This window comes from Anastrepha ludens, chromosome 4, assembly GCF_028408465.1.
Source record: "Anastrepha ludens isolate Willacy chromosome 4, idAnaLude1.1, whole genome shotgun sequence".
NCBI lineage: Eukaryota > Metazoa > Arthropoda > Insecta > Diptera > Tephritidae > Anastrepha > Anastrepha ludens.
In genome coordinates this window covers 105,680,464-105,704,600 of record NC_071500.1, presented here as the reverse complement: position 1 = coordinate 105,704,600, position 24,137 = coordinate 105,680,464, and the positions used below count along the sequence as shown (strand labels likewise).

Below are 24,137 nucleotides of genomic sequence, written 5' to 3'. Positions count from 1 at the left end.
AAAATTACAAATTTTTCAGAAATTTTAATAAATATATTTTATTAAAAATTCTCCAGATTCATGCATATGTATGCAGTTAAAAGTTCCGCAAGTGACTATATAAAAAATAACAACCACCATGTTTTATAATTTACAAGCTTGATTTGTGTCTGTTTTACACTTAATTGGGTTTGTGCAGATATATTTAGTATAGGCTAACTAAAATTGAAAGAGCCTTTACCCAGTTTGATCGCAATATATTTTATTTTTATTCCGAAGAACTAGTTTTATTTTACGGTAAATGATACTTCAGATATATGTACATTTCCCATCCACATAATAATACAATAATAAATATGTTCAACAAAAAGAATGAATTATAGGTAAAATCGTCTTTACAATGCCTTTTTCTAAGAAGTAATTGGTAATGCCTTTATGTAAAAACAAAAAAAAAATTCAGGCAATTCATATATTGGTACACAACGAAAACTCCACAATGGCAATAAACAGGCCAAATATTTTATTGTAAAATGAAATGATGTGCAAACCTTCCTCAACAAAAAATTATACTTAAGGTTTACAACATCGAAAAAAGTCATGGAAGCGCGAAAAATAACAAACAAAAAAAAAACAACTTTTAGAAGATTGCCAAAAAGTAATCCAGTGTAAACTTTCTTCCGAATTTATATTATTTTCCACTTTTTAAACTTTGTTGTGTATCTCCGCTTGTGCGCACTTCATTACTTCTAAGGCACCCTTTTTAATCAGCTCCTCGGCAAGCTGCTGACCTAAGGCATTACTTCGAATATACAATTCCCGATTGTAACATGCATGCTGGTACAAACCACAGTAGAGATTCTCCACATCTTCGATCAGAACCGGCACCGATTTCGGTTTTGGTTTCTCTTCATCTGCATAATCAAACATCTTAACGGTTTTCTGTAGGAAAGGGCACTTGCCCGCTGCAATATCTGCTGCACTTGCTGAGTACTCGTTTCCGTTTTCGCTGCTGTGCATACTGGCGAACGGACATTTTGAGGTAGATGGCAATATCGCAATGGCAGCTTTGTCAGTTTCATCTTCCCGCTTTTTCGAGAGCTCATTTGTTATGGGACATTTACCCGCAGTAGCTAATGCAACCTTTTCTTCTTTACTCACGAATGGACACTCACCCATGAAGTCTTGACCCACATTCATTTTTAGTGGACAATGTGGGTTGTTTAAATTGGAATCGCCGCCTGCGTGATAATCCACATTTGCGTTACCATTGCTGTTTTCAACATTCTTGATAGTGTCAATCTTATTCAGGTCAGCGCTAATTACTGGACAATGTTGTGCAAGATTTATGTGCTTTTCAATAATTTCACCCATACTATAGGCACCGGAAAGCTTTTCCGCCTCGGCGTCATCGTTAATCACGGGTGGACTGTGTTGCTGTATTGGGCTGTCGTTGCTTCGCCGTCGTTTCGTTCGTGGTTGATCGCCACTACTACTATCGTTGTCTTCCACTAAATTACCATTATTGTCATCGTTCGCCTTCCTTTTAACATTTTCTATGGCAAATGTGCAGGCCTTTTTATCGCGTATTTCGGTGGAGCCATCTAAACTCCAGACGGCGCCCACCAAAGAAAGTGCACTATTGGAGTTATTCTGATTCGTTTCCAATAAATCGCCGTCTAAATTACTCCAAACCGCTACAGGTGCACTGCAACCTCCACCCAACGTTTTGAGGAAGCTACGCTCGGCCAGAATACGGCATGTTGTCGAAAGACACATTAAACTGCGCAACATGGCCAAAACTTCTTCATCCTTGGCACGACATTCAACGGCTAGTGCGCCTTGCCCGACAGCATAAAGCAAATCAGTCGGCTCTAGCACTTGGCTGATGCGGCTCTCCCACCCCATACGCACAAGACCAGCTTGCGCGAGTATTATGCCGGCAAACTTCGAGTTGTTTGCATCCAATTTAGCAAGGCGCGTGTTTAGATTGCCTCGTATATCGCAAACGATCAGTTGGGGATACTGCCGTCGGATTTGAGCTGTACGACGTAAGGAAGAGGTGCCTGTTACAGAAAGCAAATTATTAGATTAAATGAAAATTGTCAGTCTTGGAAAAGAAAAAATGTTTAACCTAACCTTTTTCAAAGCAATTATTTCATATTAATTTTTTCCAGTTTCGGTTTGAAACAGCCATATGTACTTACCTATCACACTACCCTCTGGTAGGGTTTCAATAGTATGACCCTTGTAGTCCTCATGCAGCACCAAAGCATCTCTGGCATCTTCTCGCTCGAGTACGGCACCAATCGCCATGCCTGTGGGCAGTGCGGTAGGCAGGTCTTTTAGTGAGTGTACAACGAAATCAACGCCACCGTTGCGTAGCGCATCTTCGAGATCACGTGTGAAAAGACTTTTCTCCCCGATTTTTGGCAGTGATATGTTGAGTACCCGGTCACCGATAGTCGACATGGTATCTGGATAGAAGTAACATTTTTTTAATTACGAAAAAAAGTTTTTAATTAGTAAAAAAAAGTTGTTAACTGAAAAAAGTTATTCTTAATTGAAACACGCAAAGATTTATCAGTTTCGAAATAATTTATGAAAAGTAAATCAAAAGTCCAAATACGTGGTACACCATATAATTATTTTTTTATATTTATTTATATAATAAGATAACCTTATCTCATTCAAAATTGTGCTTAGTCACTCAACACTTATTAGCGTAAACAGAGTCAAAATTAAAAACAAATTTATTTTTATAAAGCAAAAGGTGGGCAGCAAACGATATTTTTATTCAGAAGCCCACATTTAATGCTGACAAGCTTCTTAAACAGCTGAGACTGCTGTAGTAAACTTCTTCAACAACAACAACAACCAGCGGAGACTGTGTTGTTTGCTGTTACAGCAACAATAGTATGTGTTGTATGTGTCGGGCAAATTTTAATTTAAGGACAATGTGGATTAATAAAAGCCGATCCCAGGATTTCCGAAACCAGAAAAGCACCGGCATACGACTTAGAATCGCACATGAAATTCCCGCAGATAGTCATTTACTAAATGGAGCCTCGAAGTCGCCAGGCTCACACTGCAATATACCCAATTTTTCCATGCAACATCTACCGGACGAATGTCCCGGACTATGCCAGATTCGAAAATCAGTTTTAGGCAACCGCAAACCCTCTGACCATCTGAAATCAGCAAACCCAAACAATATTAACGCATTGGTAAAATTTCAAATCTTAACTAAACTAAATACCTTTCATCCGAACTTACATAGGTATCACTAGTCTAGGAAAAACAGTTACCAGAGGAACCCTACAGGGGAGGTTATCTTGCCGTTGCTGTGGAGCCTAGGCTTGAATGAATTGCTTATTACCATGAGCAAGAAAAGGATGAAGATAGTTGCTTATGAGGACGATGTAGTCATCCTGATGACAGGGAAGTTTCTCTCGACTATCAGCGGACTCATGCAATCAGCATTAAGAGAACTCTGTAAGTGGACCTAAGTAAGTAAGACCTCAAACGGTCTAATGGTTAATCAAGCCAAGAGCGAACTAGTTCTGTTCACTAGAAGATATAAGAACGAGGTCAATTATCTTGGCATAATTCTGGACACAAAGTTTTCTTGGAAAAGGAAAACAATGGAAAGAATGAAGAAAGCTTGTAATGCCTCTTTATCTGTAAGTGGACATTTGGCAAAAAATGGGGTCTGAAACCGTATATAAACCACTAGGTGTATAATACGATCATCAGACCCATTTTGACTTGTGGAGCTTTCTTTTGATGGGAGGCGGTGCAGACACAATCCTACATAAAGAATTTCATAAAAGTCCAACGATTTAGCTTGTGTCGGAATAACAGGTGCAGACACAATCCTAACTAAAGAATCTCATAAAAGTCCAACGATTAGCTTGTGTAGGAATAACAGGTGCGCTCCGATCGACGCCTCAGGCGGTACTGGAAGTGATCCTACATATTCCACCCATTGATATATGTGATAAAGGGATAGCTGCCAAATCTGGGTGACTAAAAGAAAGCACTCACGGTCATGCGTCAGTTCTACTGTCTGTGGAACACTTGCAAGACGCATAGAAAACAGACTATCAGGTTCCCAAGATAGATCTGAGCAAAGACTATAAAATACGAATACCTGACAGAAAGGGTTGGCAGACCAGAGTCAAATCAGATGAAAGTAGTCACCATATTTATACTGACGACTCAAAGATGGACAATGGCACTGGATCGGTAGTGTACTCGGAAGATTTTCCTTAAATTGCTGCTTTAGACTCCCAAACCGGTGTAGCGTCTTCCAACCTGAGATCTACACTATAGACAATGCAGCAAAAACGATAAGACTACTGGACTGGAACAGCGGCCGCCGTAGCCCAATGGTAGTCACGTGCCAGTGTACACTCGTCAGGTATTTTTGCCATGAAAAAGCTCCTCATAAAAAAATATCTGCCGTTCGGAGTCGGCTTGAAACTGTAGGTCCCTCCATTTGTGAAACAACATCAAGACGGACACCACAAATAGGCGGAGAAGCTCGACCAAACACCCAAAAGGGATGTACGCGCCAATTATATATATATAATAGACTTACCTCCGGCAAACCTTACCATTTTTGTCGATATTTAAGTAGCGATCAAGGCACTGGCCTCAACGGGCATTTACTCAAATGTGTTAAAGAATGCAGGAGGTCGCTCTCGCTTATCGAACAACTTAACACCTCACTTTGTTGGGTCCCCCGGCCACTCAGGAGTGGAGGAAAATAAAAGAGCCGATGAGGGTGCAAGGAAAGGCTCTGAGCTTGACCTTTAGCGAGTGGTAGAGGATATAAGTACTCATCTAAATGAACTGTACACTGCGATTGATTTGAGCGTAATCGCGGAAACCAATAGAAGGTGGTCTCCGACTATTAACTGCGCGATCTCCAAAGCGCTCTGGCCAAAATTGAATCGTAAAAGTACGAAATGTCTGTTTGGATCACTGATCAGCATCCTAGCCAGTAGAAGGCGCGTACCTCACAATAACTTCTGCAGAAGCTGTGCAGAAGAAGAAGAAATTGAGTCGGTACAACACCTCCTCTGTGAACGTCCCTCAGTTCAAAGAAGCCGTGCCAAATTTCTTGACATTTATTTCTTTGCAATACCTGGGAAATTTGCAAAATTTCTCACCTTCTTAAAAAGATCTAAGTGGTTTAAGCAACTTAGTTAGAGCATGGAAATCAAATGCAGGTATAACAATAGGCCTTAGAGCCACCGAGTATCTTAATATTAGACAAGCAACCTGGCTAACCTGACTTTACTTCATCTTAATGTAAATTAATGTAAATTATCTCTAAAACAGCCTTACAAATATAAATCTCGAGCCGAAGGCCTTAGTAACCAGTGCTCTTATTAATTTTTAATGTATTGGTTATTTTATAATTATTACACTTACAAATAAATAAAAAATAAATGAAAAGCAAAAATAATTAAATAAAAAAAAAATATAAATAAATAAATAAATAATTTGCTTAGCTTTACGTTTCAGAAAGAAAGGTAAGAATATTTCTCAATCAAATGTTTCTCAAACCCTTTTTTTATAGCCATATTGTAATACCTTTTTCAATTTTGTCCGAAAATATATTTTTTAGGTTCTCCCGAACCATATTTTGACCGTTAGTAATGTCAAAATGAAGTATAGCTCTAACCATTCCTCGCTTAGCAGAAAATGGTGTTTCCAAATATGAAAAATCGGTCAAGTAGATTTAAGTAAGTAGGTTAATTTTTATTTGTAATTGTTTAATTAGAATTTACTTTTTTAATCAATTAACAAGTTGATGGAAAAGCTTACTGATGAATGCCCAGCACTTATGTATAGATTTAACATACATACATAAATACATAAATTAGTATATCGTCATATGAATTCAAAAAAGCCCTAAGTTACAAAAAATTGAAAATCGACTTTTTAGTTGATTATCATGTACCGTATCATAATACATGTTCCTTGTAAATTTTATAATCCAACAACCAATAATGACGTTGGTATAAACAAAATTCGAAAATCCCTAAGTGCAAGCGTAACAAATTTGCCAACCAAAACTGTAACTTACGCCTTTAGAGAAATAATAAACAACAAACACAGGAAGGCATAGCATGCCATGCCATTGTGTGTGTTCTTATTTATCAGTTACTGACGAAAAGTATTGACGATAAGGTTTTTTGCATCTCTGTATTAACAGTTAGTTTTTCTGTTGTATGTTTCTAAGAGGCCAAACATTTTCATGACTCCCAACTTGCTCCATTACATACCAAAAGATTAAACATTTCTAAAAAAAAGTGGGAACATCTTAATGATCTGAAGTCCTTTATACCAGCAGATTGTCATGATTTGTATACTAATTTGCCCTATGAAAATGAATAGCAAGATTTATGTAAAGTTTTCATCTTTTTACGAATTTAATTTCTTTTTGTTTAACTTTCTTTTTGAGAATTATTTTTTGTTTTGCTGGTTTGTTATCAAAATAAAAAATATATAATAATAAATTGGATAATATCCATTATAATATATTATTATATTATAATCAATTTAATGCAAGAAATAAGCAAAATATTTTGAGAAAATTACCAAAAAACAAACCTTCTATTTGAGTTACGCCCTTTTCGATTTCAGAAGAAACTAATTGTAGAAGGCGTAAGTTTCATATATCTGTAGTAATACGAAAAGTAATATTTTTTCTTCAAATACTGATTCTTTTATGAAAAATAATCTTAACTTGAGAAAATATTGAAAAATTTTGCCTTATTTTTCATTTTAAAAGGTTTTTTGCTTCTCCTGTAAAATTTTTAAAATGTAACTTAGGGCTTTTTTGATTTCATGTGACGATATGTAAGTACAATCAGAGCGCTTTTTCAGCACGTGCGGTTTATTTTCAACACTCAAATTAAGAAAGCCGAATACCGGAAATAATTTAGTGCATGAATTTAAACACAGATATCCATGGTATTTAATACCTAATTGATAAGTAACGGCAAATAAAATAATAAGAACGAAATCTGTAGTATAGTGAGTTAAGTTAAATATAATAGAGAAATATTTTTACGAGCTTGGCAGTCATACATTTAATTCTAAATAATAAAATAATAATGATGAAAAAATTATAATTATAATTAAACTAAATAATAATAAATCAGTAATAAATATATATATATTATATGTAAATATTAAATTCTAAATAATATACACAAAAGTTTCTCACTTATCACCGCAAATAAGCAAGTGTAAACAAGTAAGGAAGGCAAAATTAGGGTCGGGCTGAACTTTATATGCCCTCACACATTTAAGTAAAATTTTATTTGTACTGGCTCTTTATTTTTGGAATGAAACAAACTTATAGGCAATGATAGTTATAGCTTGTAACAGGAAAGGGACGAACGGAAATTTTGTCAAAGAATATAACAAGTGGACATGGTTTTTCCCCCGATTTCAATAACATCTATGTTGGATCTAAATGAAAATTTTATATTAATGCCCCAATGATTTGTAACAATGAAACAAATAATTTGTAACAACAGTGAGAGGGGCAAAATGATATTTAATTTTCTGGGGAAGTTGAAAGTTTTTACTAGATTGCAAAGTAAAAATAACACCGACATTTTTTAGTTGATAATAGTTTTTGGCGGCCGCCGTAGCCGAATGGGTTGGTGCGTGATTACCATTCGGAATTCACAGAGAGGTCGTTGGTTCGAATCTGGGTGCAAGCAAAATTAATAAAAACATTTTTCTAATAGCGGTCGCCCCTCGGCAGGCAATGGCAACCCTCCGAGTGTATTTCTGCCATGAAAAAGCTCCTCATAAAAATATCTGCCGTTCGGAATCGGCTTGAAACTGTAGGTCCCTCCATTTGTGGAACAACATCAAGACGCACAACACAAATAGGAGGAGGAGCTCGGCCAAACACCTTACAGAAGTGTACGCGCCAATTATTTATTTTTTTTTTTTTGAAGTAAAAATAAACACGAATCAAAATTTGCGAATTGAGTCAAAGTTCTAAATTTAAATAAAAACGGTAATTAAAGAAATGTAGAATGTAAGTAAATATTTTTGAGATAAAATTTACAAAGTTTATTGGAGTCATATATTAAATAGGAATTGGTCAATGATATAGAGGTATGTACTTGTGAACTACAGTATCCAGTCACATTTGCTGCAGTTTCCGAAATACAAATCGAAAGCATTGATTTGTACTTCTTGGTTATTTACTAATTTGGCAATATATTATATGTATGTATGTAAATATATACATACATGCATAGACGAAGGAAAACGTAAAGAAAGCTGTGATTGCTACAAAACAATTGCCAATGGAATGTTCTTCATCTGACAGCGAGACTGTACACGAAATAAAATCATGTGATACTACGCGTACCTATTTCGCATTTTATTTCCTTTGTTTTTAATTCAATATGAGAATTGAAAAAAAAATTCTAATATTTGTAATTTTTTCCGCCAACCATTTAATCAGCTGTTCGTAAAACTTGAAAATTGTTACTTGTTTTGCGTTCATGTACTTTTTTTGATATTTTTCTCTCGGAAAATAAGTTACTGGATAATTTTTACACGAACAGTCCTATATAAACACTGTAAACCCCTATTATCTCACCTTCATTATAAAATTACGCCACACTAAAATATTTAAACCCTTTTTTTGAGTGTACTGCTGGCCCGATTTCAATAAAATATGCACCGATTTGTAGAGAATCACTTTTTAGTGCAGAAATGTTAACCCTTATATAGGGGGCAAAACCTGGTACGAATGCATAAATTGCACATCCCATACTTATGGTGAAAAGTGATAGGTATTGGAGAATGGGGTGTGGCACCTCCTATATAAACTGAATTTTCCAAATCGCTTTTCTACGGAACTACAAAAGATAAGATAATGAAATTTTTACTTAATTTTTAATTTTTTTACTTAAATTCCCAATTCCTGTCTTATGGCGAAAAGTCGTAGCTATTGGAAAAGGAGGCATACATAGCACTTCCCATTCAAACTGAAAAATTCATATATTTAAATTGTATAGTTCAATTGAAATTGGATAAAACCTAACTATTTAGCTTAAGATACTTATGAAAGCTTTAGATTTACTGATCATAGTACCTCATCCAGACCCAGTCCCCTTATTAACCTTAAGACAGAGCTGGGTTCGACTGAGCGAATGTGCCTTTCTTCCGGCTGCACGGGCAATAATAGTTGTTATCAAACTTCTAACAAAAAAGAACGCAGCACGTAAATTATTTTCCTATATGGTTTTGTTCTAAATCGGATTAAATTTGTTTCATTTGCGTTCTAGCAGCGCTCTATTTGAGTCATGCTTTTCAGCTATTGCTAATTCGGCTGGCGCGTTAGGAGTTTTGCAATTTATAAGTACAATTTAAATTGTTGATTTGTCGAGCACACAAACATAAGGTATTTGAAATGTGTGGGTATGCTAAAACATTTAATAATAATAATAAAAAAATAATGATAAAAAAAAGATGTTTGATAAGTGCACTTAAATCAGAACTTGGTGAAGATAGAGCGCAAATTTTAAGAACAAACAACTTAAAAACTATTATATATATATAATTGGCGCGTACACCCTTTATGGGTGTTTGGCCGAGCTCCTCCTCGTATTTGTGGTGTGCGTCTTGAAGTTGTTCCACAAATGGAGGGACCTACAGTTTCAAACCGACTCCGAACGGTACATATTTTTTATGAGGAGCTTTTTCATTCCAGAAATACACTCGGAGGTTTGCCTTTGCCTGCCGAGGGACGACCGCTATTAGAAATATGTTTTCCTTAATTGTGGTGTTTTCACCGAGATTCGAACCGACGTTCTCTCTGTGAATTCCGAATGGTAGTCGCGCACCAACCCATTCGGCTACGGCGGCCGCCAAAAACTATTATCAACTAAAAAATGTCGGTGTTAATAGTTGTGTTCGATCAAAAAAATTACCCATCACGAGTCATCAACCCAAAAACCGGTAGAAGAAAAATCAGCTGAGGTGGTTTAAAAAAATTTTGTTGCCCAAAAAAATACCATAAGTCCATTTAATAATCCATAAATTAGATGCTCACGCTTAAGACTCTTGTCTCGAGTTATTTCCGACTAAGAGCTACCACCTTATTTTATTTTGATTATTTTTTTTTTTTTTTGTTTAGTCAGAATGTATGTTTTTTACGTAATGTTTTATATTTTTGGAAAAACGTTTTTAATTAGTAATGTCAAAATTTTATTTAAGGATGTGAACCTACTTTTGTAATCGCTTGAATTTTTCCAAAAATTCAGTTATAATTCACTTATAATTCAATAATAAAAGTTTTCTCTTTCGAATGTAAAGCTGCTTTTTGTATTTTTATACTTATTTACGTATTTGCCGATAACGATTTTTATGGAAGACTCGTAAATTTTTAGAATTTATACAAATCATAAATAAATAGGAATGACTTACGGATCTCGAATTTCTTTTTGGGATAGAGTTTTTGCAAGCGTGCAATGACATGCTTCGTCTGAATGAGTGCTAACTGAAATTATAAAGGAACAGAAATTCGTAAATCAATACAATTGTTTAATTTTATGAAAACTTAAATTTTCACTACAGCTTAAAATGATTTAGAAAAATGACAGCGTTTGTTGATCTTACGCGGAAAATTATGTATGTTTGTAACTACAAGAAACGGTAAATAATACACTGTTTCCACCTAAACCACCTTACAATGGGAAATGATTGAGTGGATCCATATATAGTTTTTAACGAATAACTCGTGTTTTAGAATAATGGCATTTCATTTAAATTGCCGATGGCAAATGGAAAACTTATCAGTCAGAACTATTTGAAATTCTGATTTTATATTCATTATTCAGTCAATCGGACAGTTTTGACATCACAAGTTATATACACCGAAGTCTATTAAGGCATTATGGACAGATATATCTACATATGTACATATATATTTTTATACATAGGTTTTGTACTAGAGCTTAAACGATCCCCAACATTCATACAAGCAATACGCTGAATAGCATTATTGTCTTAACGACTTCAACTTCCAAAAATGTATAACAAATACAATTGCAATGCAAACTTTATGTGTGTAAAGCAGAAATTGTAAAGATGAAATCTTAACACAAAGTTTTCGTTTGATTCCACTGCAACAGTTCCGCTTAGGCAGCACATACATATATGCATGTATGTATGTACGTCGCGTTGCGGCGAGTACTTACAAGCACATTGGTGAATTTTGGTGTGCGTGACTGTGCTCTTTTTTGAGTTGCGAGCTATGCGATTGTATAACTTAACCAAAAATTAAGCACCACAATCAACAATCGTGACACACTCGCACGCTCCGTCCGCAACCAAGCCACAAATGACTATGCCCCTCATTTTATCCGTTGCCTCTCCACCATGCAAGTCAGAAATTTTGTCTTTAAACTTCATAAAAAATTATACCTGCACGAGTGTATTGATTGAAATCACCGTGTTAATGGTGGGTGAGAATGAAAGGTACATATGTATTCAACTTCATACATATGTATGTATATGCTTTTACAACCTTCAACTCCCAACTGGTAAAGTGTTTTCGCACTGCATTTGTGTAATGGTATTTTATACTTACTTCACTTTTTCTGGAGCCTACACGTATAGTCTTTTCTTTATCGTTTGTCATCCTTCTATACTTTTGTGTAATTTTTTATGAATTCGGACCTTCAACACCTTTTTTCTTTGTTAATGTAAGTGAAAATGCAGGTACTTATTTATTTGCCCAATGACCTTTCACAGTTGTGTCCAACTTAACGTAAGAAATCCTTAATGGAATTTTATGCATACAATTTAATGTTCAATGAACTTTAACACACGAACCTATCCGCGAAGTAAACTTGAATGCCACAATAACACAACTTAATTAACTTGGCGCAAAAGTCCTCCAGCACATTAGCTCCAATCGACGAATCAAAGCAACTCACACCGCATCACCCAGCCGATCTTAACGAAGTAGAGTTGGCGTATGAGTTGATGAAAGAGGAAATTGTTGATAAAGAAAAAAAATGTTATCAGGTGTTTGACAAAAGTTGTGAGGAATGTTGGCAAGGCGGATGTTGGGGGCAGATAGCTCCAATGTGAATGGTTGCATTTTGGGAAGTGTTGCCAGCCACGCGACTGATACGGTTTAGTGCTATGTTCGTGATTCGCGCAGTATTCGTTCCCCCATTCGTAATTCACTTCTTAATTAACTTCGAATTAAGTAATTCTGCATAACAATTTTTTAGAGCGAATTATATGTTTTGTAAGTAATTCAGTTTCAATTGCCTTTCGGATTTCGAACAAATCTTGGTCCCGCATAATTTTTTATCGGAAATTTATCGAAATCAATTGTCAAACCAAAACGTAAATGAAAACAAAAACAATGGAATAAAAGAATTGGAGTACTGCACTTCGCCCTACTATGCTCCCACGGCACGTAATTTGTGAATTACCTTGTTTCCACGGTAACAACTTCGAAAATTTCTTTGCAACTCTCCTTCTACTTATTGTTCTTGCTGTTTGCTTGTTATTATTGCATGTAAAAGATACACACGAGATTGGCAAATCAAATTAGTCATATAAGTATTTATAAACACCTTTTACTATGACAAAATAACAGTTTAAAACAATTAAAGAGGTTCATACAAATATGGGTGATATGCTCAAAATTGGCTATATAATTTTATTATAATAATCGTTATTTATCGAGTTCGCTTCAGAAGTGCTACCTTTATTAGTATATGTTATCAGCTGTTTGTTTATTGCTATTTTGCATGGAAGATTTTCCAATAGATTGTAATGCACGATTCAATTATTTTAAATTTATTGTTGAATCATGCTTGCAATGCTAATATTTTATCGAAGATAATAATTAGTGAATATGTGTAAACAAAACTTGTATGGAATGCTTGTATAAGATTTTTGGGAATTCTCATAATTGTGCCATTTTCAGCTACATACGTAATGTTTTTGGTATGTTTTTTTTCGATTTAAATGGTTGTGAATTGATCTAAAAACATTTCATCAGTTCTGGAACCGGTCATCTTCTCGAAATGTCAATCCTGCTGCACAACGTACACGCGAAGCTCTTGGTGAAGATTTTGTGAGGAAACTAGACGCATTGCATGACGATGCTTTGCGCACGGGTCTAGTAACTACTTTGGATTTACAGGAGGCGTTTAGGAAATCTCGCGACGCCGACCATAATCCGAATAGAATTAATTTATGGTATGTTTTGGGAATTCTGGCCTTCATAATGATCGTGACGCCTATATTTTATGAGTTAATTACATTCCTATTGGGAGTGCGTTGCTTTCTGCCCAATAACTATATTGTGTGGGAGGCAACGCGGCCCATAAGTGATTGCGGGTTCTGCAGGTAATTCTGATAAAAAATTTATTCTGAATGAAAAAATGTTCATTAAAAAAGTATGCAGAGATGTTTCAGGACCAAAGATTTTACAAAATCTGACACGTGAAGAGTTCGCACCTTTTGCCTATTCATCGCAACCAATTATAATAAAAAATGCAGTTGCACATTGGACAGCAAAGAAAATATTAAATTTTGAGTTTCTTAAAGATTTATATGAACGTATCCCCGGCGCCATCGATGAAGAATGTCCTTTTCTGCATTTTCGCTCGGACCTTAAATCCGTACGTGATGTGCTTGCGATGTCTAGTGCACGTTCCAATCTAACTGCGGGGCAAACACCATGGTACGTTGGCTGGAGCAATTGCCATCCAATAGTTTTAGAAGAACTACGTAAACTTTATCCCCGTCCCCATTTTTTGCCCGTCGACGCAGAGATGCCTAACACTGACTATATTTTTATCGGTTATGAGCAAGGCGATTTTATGCATGTAAGTTGGTGATTTCTTTTAACTTTATTGGTATGACTACAATTGAATTACTTTTTAGTTGGATTATATTCCGCGACTTATGTGGCAAGCTCAGCTTCAAGGTAACAAAAGCTGGATTGTGGCACCCACACCGGAATGTGATCACGTATGCCAATCGTTTTCCTTTTATGTGGAACCCGGGGATGCAGGTGTTTCTTTTTACAATTCCAATTCGTATCGATGATGGTGTAAACGTTTTGTATTTTTATTTTTTAGTGTTGGTCGACACAAGAATTTGGTATCACGGAAGTTCTATACCCAATAAGGGGCAATTTGCGCTCACTATCCAGTCGGAGTATGGTTGATAAGTAAATAATTCATAATCAACATTTATATTTTTAGAGTCGAATGAATTTAATATAACAAAATAAGAATACACAATTCAATATGAAATATATTTTATCAAAACAGTAAAGCTATTTATGTAATTCTGTGTGAATTTGCAACAGCGTGCGAGAACTTTTATACATGCATACATTTATTTGATTTAACAGATGCTTAAAGAAAGTTATTGTTGTTGTTTTAACAGCATAGTTAGCCCTGTCAGTGTAAGTATATCATCGGTCGTCTTCGTCTAGCTCATCTAAGAGTAGGCCCAGGAAACATGCTGTTTCGACAGGTTGGGTCCAGAGGGAGAGGGGGGTTAGATGAGTCGGTTTGAGGGGCATGTGAAGAGGTGGTTAGTGTCGTGCGGGGTACCTTCGCAAAGAAAGTTATTATTCAGATATGCTTCATATTTCAGCTTGCAAAGGAATTAAAAAAAGCTTTAAATATTATAAGAATACAGTTATAATAATATGTTGACATAGGCTATATTAATTTAAAAGATATTCAAAATTTACTAAATGATAGAAAAGGTGTTTTGTAATCGAGGCAGGCAATAATAAACTTCCGAGTGTACTGCTGCTTGCGGCATAAAACTTTTTATCTCTCCATTTGAGCCACAAGCTGAAGATGCGCAAGGCAAAGTGTGAGACGAGCTCGGGCAAACAGCCAACAAAGGATGTAGACTCCAATTATATGTACAGTTGTGTTCACAATAAATGCAGCATGCCTTGAAAGTTTTACTTCTGTTATGTGTACTACGCTACACGCACTTATTTTTTGTTGACGGTGTTTTATATTCCATTCCATATAACGAAGACCCGAAATTTTTGCACTTTAACTTTAATATAGCAAAATACAGTTGAATATAAAATTGCATTCTATAAATTATGATAAAAAGGTTTGAAGTTTTGAAGAAATTTGGTTGAATTTTATGGGATTTTATACAGAGGTAATTTTCCTAGGGGAGATATAAGATGGCGCCATCCCAGGACCATGATAGCAGTTCAGAAAATAAAAAAGCGAAAAGAAGAGTTACTTAATACTGAGGCTTATATGCGGCGATTAGTACCACCATAAAATTTTTTTTCATTTTCATTTGAAATTTTATCTATTTGCACTACGAAGTAGATAATTACCATAAATGTCTGTAATAGACACCAAAAAGGATATAAGTTTGGTATACATATTTTTAATAAGACCTTGAAATATTATTATTTTATTTTATTTATCGAATATGATTAAAAATATTTAATCACACTCAATGATAAGATAGGAGGAGTTTCGAAATAATTTTGGGAACTAATTCAATCTATGTATAAAGTTGCATTCAGAGTCGAATGCCAATCCCTTGCGTACCGATCTATTTGATGAAATATTTGCATGTGGAACGGATTTAATTTTTGGTAGAAGAACTCATTTATTTCTAAAATATTATTGACATATGTATTATTTAGATGACTTCTGGTAATAAGAATTGCAAAAATAATTTTATAAAAATAAAACACGCCATCGTGTCTCAGACGTCGAATGTACCTAAACGGTTTAATTTTCCATAATTTCTTATATGTAAATAGAGTATAACATAAGAAATGTTTTTGTAATAGAGTTAAGGTAGGGTAAAAGTGGTACTTCTGAATTAAATCCCATTATTTTTATTTTAAAAACCATTGTGAATGGAAACGAAAGGAATAAAAATTATTTGAAATTATAAATTAAAATACAAAAATGTCAGAATTTACTGATTTCGAAGAATTTTCCAAAAACATACATAAAAACTATAAAGAACATGAGAGAAATATTAAAGAGAATAGACTTAAAACTTCAATAATTAGTCTCTCCGATTTTTATGACGGTTATCAGCGAGAAATCAAGGAAATAAATTCGGAGATTACACCTTCGAGAGACAATCCTAAAGTGACTGACTTTGCAGATATATTTAAAACATTTGAGGAATACCCATCTAACTTGCAGAAGCCAAAGCGGCAGCCTACCAGAGAACAACTGCAGCGTATGAATAGTACTACGGCACGGGATATGACCATAATGATAAGTTCGAGTGAACAATCACCTTGCAGCACGTCACTGCAGAATTTAATACGTAGCACAGCAGAGCTGCCTTCAGCATCTGAAATCTATACCGACTTTAGAAAGTTTCAGCAGAAACTCGCACAATTTTTAGCCGAAGTAGAGCAACATGAATGTGCAAAGTCATATGAAAGTAAATTAGACCAATTGTGTGCATTTGGTAAACAATTGGAAAAACTACGCCCAACTACGAATAATTCCGGCCCAGCATTCACGGAGCAAGAGGAAATAAAGCTTCAAGCTATACTTACCCATCTAGAACAGCTTAATTACATACGTGAAAACCAAGAAATATTCTCGAATGGTACTCTTACAGTGAATGGACAGTCAGCGCGTAGTGAGAGCTTCATGAATTTAATAACATATTTATTTAATACTGTTTCTAATATGTAATTATGTTTATAGTTGCGTAGTTATACTCGCAAATTGTTGAAACAAATAAAGTGTGATCACTGCTTTTCTACACAAAAATTATTCACTCCAGTGTGAGTCGTCATTTTCAGAGATATCAGCGTCTGATTCCTCTTGTAAGACAGATTTAATTTGGGTGATGGTATCGCCAATAACAAGCAGTTTGCGCACGGAACTACTAAGATATTCGGCACGTTGACGACTCTGCTCTAAGTACTGTTCGAAATGATCACTGTTTTGACTCAGTCCGGCTGCGAGTGTTTGCATATTAGCACTGAACAGCTGAGGAGAGTTTTCGATGATTTTAGCCACCGTCTGCACAGTTTCCTTTTTGCAAGAATATATTCTGTTTGTTGTATTAGATGAATTAGTGTTAGAGTTATTTGTGTTGCCGCGAGTGGTCTCAATTTGTAGTAGTATGTTGTTCGACTTGTCGATAATATCCGAAATTGTGTTAGACTGCTGAGCCATCGATTGCCGGCTGATTGCTTTACAAAATACATTTTCTAAATAATGTTGTATTCAATGGTAAGGTATACAATGTATTTAGTTACCTAAATCCGTTAGCATGTCATCGATTAAGCTAGATTTCCAGTTAATACTCATTTTGGGCTCCTTAAACCTACGTAAATTTGAAATAATTCAACTGCATTCTTCTTCGTATTGTTGTTTTGTTCACAATAATCTACACTGCGTATCAATGTGACAGTCACATAATACATTCTCATATAGGTAGATTATCTATTATTTCGGGCTTAACTCCCAATCCGTAATTAAAAACCGAGATTACCCATACTAAATTTCTCTCCCGAAATCTGAGATTATAATAATCTTAGATTATTACCATACTTTTTTACATACAACCCTGTGATTTCTGTGTTATTGATAATAAATTTTACGAATGTATATAATAAGGAACGTCAAAGTAAAACCTAAATAAAATGGATGCCGGCAAAGAAAACAAGTTTGTTGATAACCTCAGAAAACCTCATTTACGGATTTCCTCCAACTGTCTATTATTGGCAGTCAATTGCGCAATTAAATTAGCTATTCCTTCTTCGTGCCTTTTTTGTCACATCGTTAATAATAATTAAACAAACCAGAAACTCCAAAATATTCCACAAAACCAATTTCTATGAAGAAAAACCTTTCAAAGCAGTATTGACAGGTGATTGTCAATTTTGAAGGTTATCTGCTATATGTGAACGGGCAGATTAATTTTGTGGATTTATTTCTAATTACTGAATATATGATCGTACTTATACCTATATTAATGATTTTCTGTTTCTGTATCCGTGTACTAAACCCTGCGTAGTAAGTCCCTGCTGTCCATCCCTGAAGCAATCGATTGGCGTCGTCAGTTTTAACTAACGGTAGACCCAAGAAATATGCCGTTTTGTGGTAAGCGGCTGGACGTTTTTTCCACAAATGGAATTACCTAGTTTTAAATCGTCTCCGAAGCGCAGATGGGTCTTGAGAGCTTCTTCTTGATAAAATTACAATTGTAGAAGGGAGCGCTTTATTTACAATACTTTTTCTATATTTCGTGTATCATGCTCGTGGTTTTGAATCTGGGTCGTGCTGAAAGATAGTCACGCACCAACACATTCGGCCTATAGCGGCCACCACAAATTTTATAGCCGATGCATTTTGTGTAGTCCTTCGACGCTTAGGCCGCTAATTCAGCGGCGGTTGTTAAGGAAAATAAGGGTAACTTGGTGTTAATTTTTTGCCAAGACTTCTGTAATACTTTCATTCTTGGAGTACATCAGTAAATTTCGACTTATATATATATTTTATAATCGCGACTAGCTTCCGCTGCAATCAACAACTTATCTACTCTGGCCTATTTAATGCTAATGAATACATACATTTTATTCTTTTAGTTTGTATTTGGTTTAACAGTAAAAGTAAATTACACGTATTTCGTGTGGCCAATCAAATTACATTTCACTTGTGTGTATTACTATCCTTTACAGGTCTAATATTTTAACTGCTTAATCGTATATGTCTTCCTTGTCGGCAACATATTTTATGATGTCGGCAGGCTTAAGCAACTTTTCGGCATCTGAATCGGGAATTTCGAAACCAAATTCGTCTTCCATCGCCATAATCACCTCAACATGGTCCAGTGAGTCGAGACCAAGATCATTAATGAAATGCGAGTCCACGCTGAGCTGTTTAATGAATAAAGGTGAATAAAAGTTATAAACAACTTGTTTTCGGCTCAATCAAATAATGCTGGCAATAACAGTGCTTATTTTTACATAGATTAATTAAAGTGATTTTTATAAATAATCGCACAGATTAGTTTTAAAATTGTGTTATATTCGTGGAAGCTTTTTACTTTCCCACTTGAGAAATACCGATTTACCTTGCTAGGATCAACCTTGTCATAGAGTTTCAGTACGAGTAAGACACGTTCGCTGATCAATTTAAGTGTAAGTGGCGGCTTTGCAGAATAGTTTCGCACCGATTGTGATTGCCAGGCAGATTTGTTCTAATGAACCGAAAACAAGAACGAGACCAAACAAGAACGTTAGTTTTTTCTTTGAACGTTTCTATTACCTTATCAGCGGTCACTTTATCATAGCTTGCAACTACTTTCAAAACACGATCTTGAATTTCCTCCAAACTACGTTTAGCTGATGCATAGTTGCGAATCTCGTATGACTTTGTTTTGTATGTATGCTGAATGTAGAACATAATTTATGAGTGAAAATTAACAACTGTAAACTACAAAACTTTAAATACACCATTTATATATATTATTTCCAGAACTTCCAACAAATATCAAATTAAATTTTTTCCCGGTTGCTTTACTACTCAAACTCTAATGCAGCAATTTATAAGTAATTTGTCTGCTTACAGCAATTCTATGCTTTAATTTAAATGTTTATATTACATAGGTATTCATATATATAACTATTATGACTACGTAACGCCAATATGTTCTACATATTGAGCTTCATATTATTAACACTTTTCATATTTATATTACTTTTTGTTGCAGTTTGAGGTTAAGACTGAGAATCGATTTGCACGCATTTACCCGTGAATTGTCAAAACTCTTTATTGTATTTCTAGATTTCTTCAGTTACTTACTTGCTGCAGCAAAATGCTCATGGCAGGTGTGTTGACGTTAATCCTGTGCATCATACGCAATTGTGGCTGGACAGTGGATGAAACTGCGGCAGTCACACGCAGTGTGTTTGCTGTAGCAGCAAATCGGCTGCAACTACGTACAACTTGTGTTAGTGACATCGTTTGTAGCTTCCGGCCTAATAAAACGATAATAGTGCTTTATTATTAAATTGTAAAGGTACCACACAGTTAAATTAAATTAATATTTTCGATGAAATCCAGGACTGACCCTTTAGGAAGAATATTATGTAAAAATGTCAGGAGCTGTGTCAAACTACGGTAAAAAAGTGGTTCACAGTTGAACTGTCAAAAAATAGGGGGGAAATAGTAAAAGCAAGGCGTTAAGTTATTTATATGCGGCGGATCAAGAATGATAAGAGAGAAGAGTGCGCACTTTACCCCATATCTGCACCTTCCATAGATTATGTTAAAAAAGGCATTGTTAAAACGGAAATGTCAGGTGTGAATACGAATACGTTAAAACATATCTGCCTAAGGAATTTCTTGCATCACTATCTTAACATCAGTTGTCATTTCGTAGTTTGATAAATCAGATTTTATTTTATCGCGTCATTTGCATAGCCAAGTACAGCGATTTGAATGGCTTGATATCATTTTAAAAATGAAATTGAAATATAGTAAGTTGCCCGCATTAGAAAATGGGTCAAAGTCAAAGCAGAAATTTGAAGACTAAGATACATTTTTTTTTTGTTTTTGGTGGGTGAGGTAGTGTTCAAAATGCCTTCGCACTTACAGCGCGCGCCGTCTACTGCTTCGTGTGTTGTGGCCACTAAAACGATCCCTCCTCTCCTTCTGGGGAGACACCCTTCCCGGAACTGCTTTCTATATTACTTCGGGAGGCCCAGAACGACATCCATAAAATACTAATTCTATTCACTCACGTCTGGGTCCACCATATTTGTAGCCAGCTTTCATGTCATTGGCTCGTCTTCTTGTGTCTCTATCTGAGTGGCCTCGCTTTGTTGCATTGTATCTAGGTCAATATTATTTTTTCGTAGTACGTTCTCGATGTATTTTTTTACCGCGTTCCAGTTGTTCTAGCGTTCGAGCATTTTGCTGATTATGTTGCTCGGTACGATGTCCAAAATCTGTTCGCTCAGAGCATTTCTTTCCGCGAGCCATCTGTTACAACTAAAAAACGTTTGTTCAGCGTCATCGCTTCGCAGTATATGCACTTGGAATCGTTACCTTGCCCCTGCGGTATAGGTATCTCCGGAAGTATCCGTGGCCCAAGAATAACTGTGTTAAGAAGTAGTTCACTGCCCCGAAGTTCCTTTGGACCCATTTGTCAATTGATGGAATAAGTTTCGCCGTTCATCTGCCACTCGGTTCAGTGTCCCATCGGATTTGCTACCGCAGCATGGTTTGGCATCTCCGTTCTGAGAAGCTAGTGATGACGTGTTTCTTCTTGGAGTTCCACGAATCCATTCGTTCCCGGACCATGAGGTCGACTTTGAGTGCCGCTGTTCGTTGCACGGCCTCCAGTGCTTTGCGCTTGACTTTGAGATTAAGATATATTAGAAGGTATACATAGATATAGGGTTAGCGTCATACGGGAACGAATCAGATACATGGGTAAATGTGAGGTGATATCGAAAGTGATCGAAAACTGAAGTGGATTCACGGTACATGTAAAAATATGCAAATATGCGAAGATTGTTTTAAAACAAGTAAAATTATGGAATGATAGAACCAATTAATATTTAATGAGAAGCCATATTTTTTTTTAAATTAAAGTATCATACCGAACGTGGGAAACTCTCACCACTTTCCTAAACTCTCGACCCCCGAATGCCGTTATCGGAGTCGAACCACCACCCATTTCAGACGAAGAGTTTCAGCTGTTTCGTGAGACCCGCGTACCTTTGGCTCAATTACGGTCTGGTTATTGTTTCAGGTTAAGCTGCTACTTATCCAAAATCGACCCCGACATTCCGACATCTGAAGGTACACTACACGATACTAACCACCTATTCACATGCCCTCTTAAACCCTCTCCCCCCTTAAACATCCATCTCCGTCGGGACCCTACCCGTCGAAACAGCACGTTTCCTGGGCCTGCCGTTAGATGAGTTAGATGTCGACGACCTGTAACTGCACAACACGGGCAAAGCCTAGTGAACTGCTACAACAACAACAACCGGGTGCACCAACGAGTTTTTCAGAGAAGAGATAGTTACTGTCGAATAGTTCGTCGAATTTCTTGTCCAATTCGAGCTTTGTGTCCCACAAATGAATGATCCTACAGTTTTATACTCGATGGTTGACCATTGCATGCAAAGGAGCCGTGGATATTTTTGTCAGTAATAGACAAACAAACACGGGTATTAGCTGCCCTGATACTAAAAAATAATTATATATTTAAAAAAAATTTAATTACAATTTTGAAACTGCTCAAATCAATTAATGTAGTTTCGAACATGTTTGTGCAAACTGACATGATCGGAACAAATGGTAATCCGAAGGTGCAAAGTGTGGGGAATACGGCGGCTGGGGCAAGATTTCCCAGATCAGTCCCTCTAAATATTTCTGGACCGATTTAAAGACGTGTGGCCTGGCGTTGTCATGCAGCAAAATCAGTTTGTCATGTCTACCGTCCTGGGCCATTCCCATCGCGTGCAAACGTTTACCGACGGTTGATCTGTCAACCCACAACTCAACTCGTCAAGGGTTCGATATGCGTCTTCATCCAATACTAATTGTGGTAGTTGAGTATCTTCGAATTTTTTCGGTGCCTCTTCGCGATCTTATACTAACGTCGAAATTACGACTTTGGAAGCGGAAGCGTCGAAACCACTCTTTACAAGTTATATTTGATGGAGGGTAATCACGTAAATATTGATCAATATACGACACGTTTCAGCTGCACTTTTCTTGAAAAGGTAATAATGAAGCATGACTTCCCGCAAATCCCGTTTTTTCGGGACGAACGTAAACATTTTTGATCAGATAAAAAAGGATCTTTACGCTTCAAACGAATATCAACTACTGCTATTAACATCTCACATATACACCTTCAAATCACCAATATATTACTAGAGCGAACACACATATAGTATCAGCAGCGACACCTCTTTTACGAGGGTGGGAACTTATTCCCATAGAAAATAAAAATGCAAAATAATACAAGGTGAAGTCCAAAACAAACAAGACTGAGCTAAAATAGAAGCGACAGGAGCTTTGTTCTGATAACTTCGAGTTTATTTATTCAAAATAGTCCCCTCTGTCGCGATCTAAAAGCTTTTTGAAAAAGTGTTTCAGGTCATTGACCGGAATGTCCTTCAGGAGGTCGGTACAAGCCATTTGGATGGCCTTATGGATGCAAAACGTTTTCCTTTCATGACCAAATGCAATTTTCCGAATATGTAGAAGTCACAGGGAGCCATATCAGGCGAATACCGTCAACGATTGATGGTTAAAATGCGATTTCTAGTCAAAAAATCAGTCACAAGAGTGGATTGATGAGATGGTGCATTATCATGCAATAAGCGCCAGCTTCCTCCTTTGCGGTATTCAGGGCGAATGCGGTGAAACAAACGCTTCAAAACGCCAAGATAGAAAATTGCATTGACGGTTTGATCCGTTGGCACGAACTTCTTGTCGGCAATTCCCTTGGAATCGTAAAAACGAATGAGTATCGTCTTGATTTTTGACTTCTCCAGTTGCAAAATTTGATATTAGCTCTTTGTTCGAAACTCACTTTTGTATCGATGACACAAACATACTGACACTTTAGACGCAATAACTTCGCTTCCACTAAACCGAATGCCACCAAGCTTTCACTGAAAGTGTTTTTACTTATGGATCTGTACACTGATCTTGTCTTTCTTGTTCTTCTTTTCAAAAGTTTGATTATTTTTCATTCGCAATATATATTAAGGGGTTATATACAGTTAGAATTTTCAAAAAATATATATTTTTTTCTTAATGTATATTATATATATTTAAGAATACACACAGAAAATTTAATATCGTTCCGATGAATTTTTCGAAGTTACACGCAAATTTGAAAAGGCGTTTCAGAGTGTTGAAAGAACAGGGCAAACTTTAAACGCATTACTCGAAAACGGCTAAACCGGTTGGACTCAAATTTTAACACAAGCTTCTCAAATATATTTTTTTAGTAATTAATCGAAGATTTTTTCTCACCGATAAATACTCTTTTGTTATAAACAATTTAAGGCCGAAATTTTGGTCAAAAACCGATTTTTTTGTTGAAAA

At 36.0% G+C, this 24,137-nt stretch overlaps 5 protein-coding genes across 8 annotated transcripts; 2 read left to right on the top strand and 3 right to left on the bottom strand.

The window, feature by feature from the left end:
* Positions 1-20: 20 nt before the first annotated feature.
* LOC128860447 (porphobilinogen deaminase) lies at positions 21-12,031 on the bottom strand. 2 transcript variants are annotated; one of them, XM_054097981.1, is made up of 5 exons: positions 11,869-12,031; positions 11,624-11,813; positions 10,459-10,531; positions 2,184-2,453; positions 21-2,042 (listed from the first exon to the last, which is right to left on the bottom strand). In XM_054097981.1, exons 2-5 carry the CDS (start codon positions 11,672-11,674, stop codon positions 682-684), a joined length of 1,755 nt encoding a protein of 584 aa, XP_053953956.1. In that variant the 5' UTR covers positions 11,675-11,813; positions 11,869-12,031; the 3' UTR covers positions 21-681. The 2 variants fall into 2 exon arrangements, with proteins under 2 accessions (XP_053953956.1, XP_053953957.1); XM_054097982.1 differs by having other exon boundaries at positions 11,624-11,797.
* A 753-nt stretch (positions 12,032-12,784) lies between these two features.
* Positions 12,785-14,343, top strand: LOC128862205 (uncharacterized). Its single transcript, XM_054100697.1, has 5 exons — positions 12,785-13,002; positions 13,058-13,407; positions 13,466-13,889; positions 13,948-14,077; positions 14,145-14,343. The coding sequence occupies exons 1-5, from the start codon at positions 12,994-12,996 to the stop codon at positions 14,231-14,233; spliced, it is 1,002 nt and encodes a 333-aa protein (XP_053956672.1). The 5' UTR covers positions 12,785-12,993; the 3' UTR covers positions 14,234-14,343.
* Positions 14,344-15,914: 1,571 nt separating this feature from the next.
* Positions 15,915-16,805, top strand: LOC128862203 (augmin complex subunit msd5). The gene has a single exon (XM_054100695.1). It carries the CDS (start codon positions 15,981-15,983, stop codon positions 16,731-16,733), a length of 753 nt encoding a protein of 250 aa, XP_053956670.1. The 5' UTR covers positions 15,915-15,980; the 3' UTR covers positions 16,734-16,805.
* On the bottom strand, positions 16,676-17,416 carry LOC128862204 (uncharacterized). The gene is made up of 2 exons (XM_054100696.1): positions 17,306-17,416; positions 16,676-17,239 (listed from the first exon to the last, which is right to left on the bottom strand). The coding sequence occupies exons 1-2, from the start codon at positions 17,355-17,357 to the stop codon at positions 16,812-16,814; spliced, it is 480 nt and encodes a 159-aa protein (XP_053956671.1). The 5' UTR covers positions 17,358-17,416; the 3' UTR covers positions 16,676-16,811.
* Positions 17,417-18,600: 1,184 nt separating this feature from the next.
* LOC128862202 (acyl carrier protein, mitochondrial) lies at positions 18,601-20,210 on the bottom strand. 3 transcript variants are annotated; one of them, XM_054100694.1, is made up of 5 exons: positions 20,125-20,210; positions 19,857-20,032; positions 19,335-19,442; positions 19,126-19,251; positions 18,601-18,928 (listed from the first exon to the last, which is right to left on the bottom strand). In XM_054100694.1, exons 2-5 carry the CDS (start codon positions 20,013-20,015, stop codon positions 18,749-18,751), a joined length of 573 nt encoding a protein of 190 aa, XP_053956669.1. In that variant the 5' UTR covers positions 20,016-20,032; positions 20,125-20,210; the 3' UTR covers positions 18,601-18,748. The 3 variants fall into 3 exon arrangements, with proteins under 3 accessions (XP_053956669.1, XP_053956668.1, XP_053956667.1); XM_054100693.1 differs by lacking the exon at positions 19,126-19,251 and having other exon boundaries at positions 19,320-19,442; XM_054100692.1 differs by lacking the exon at positions 19,335-19,442.
* Positions 20,211-24,137: the final 3,927 nt, after the last annotated feature.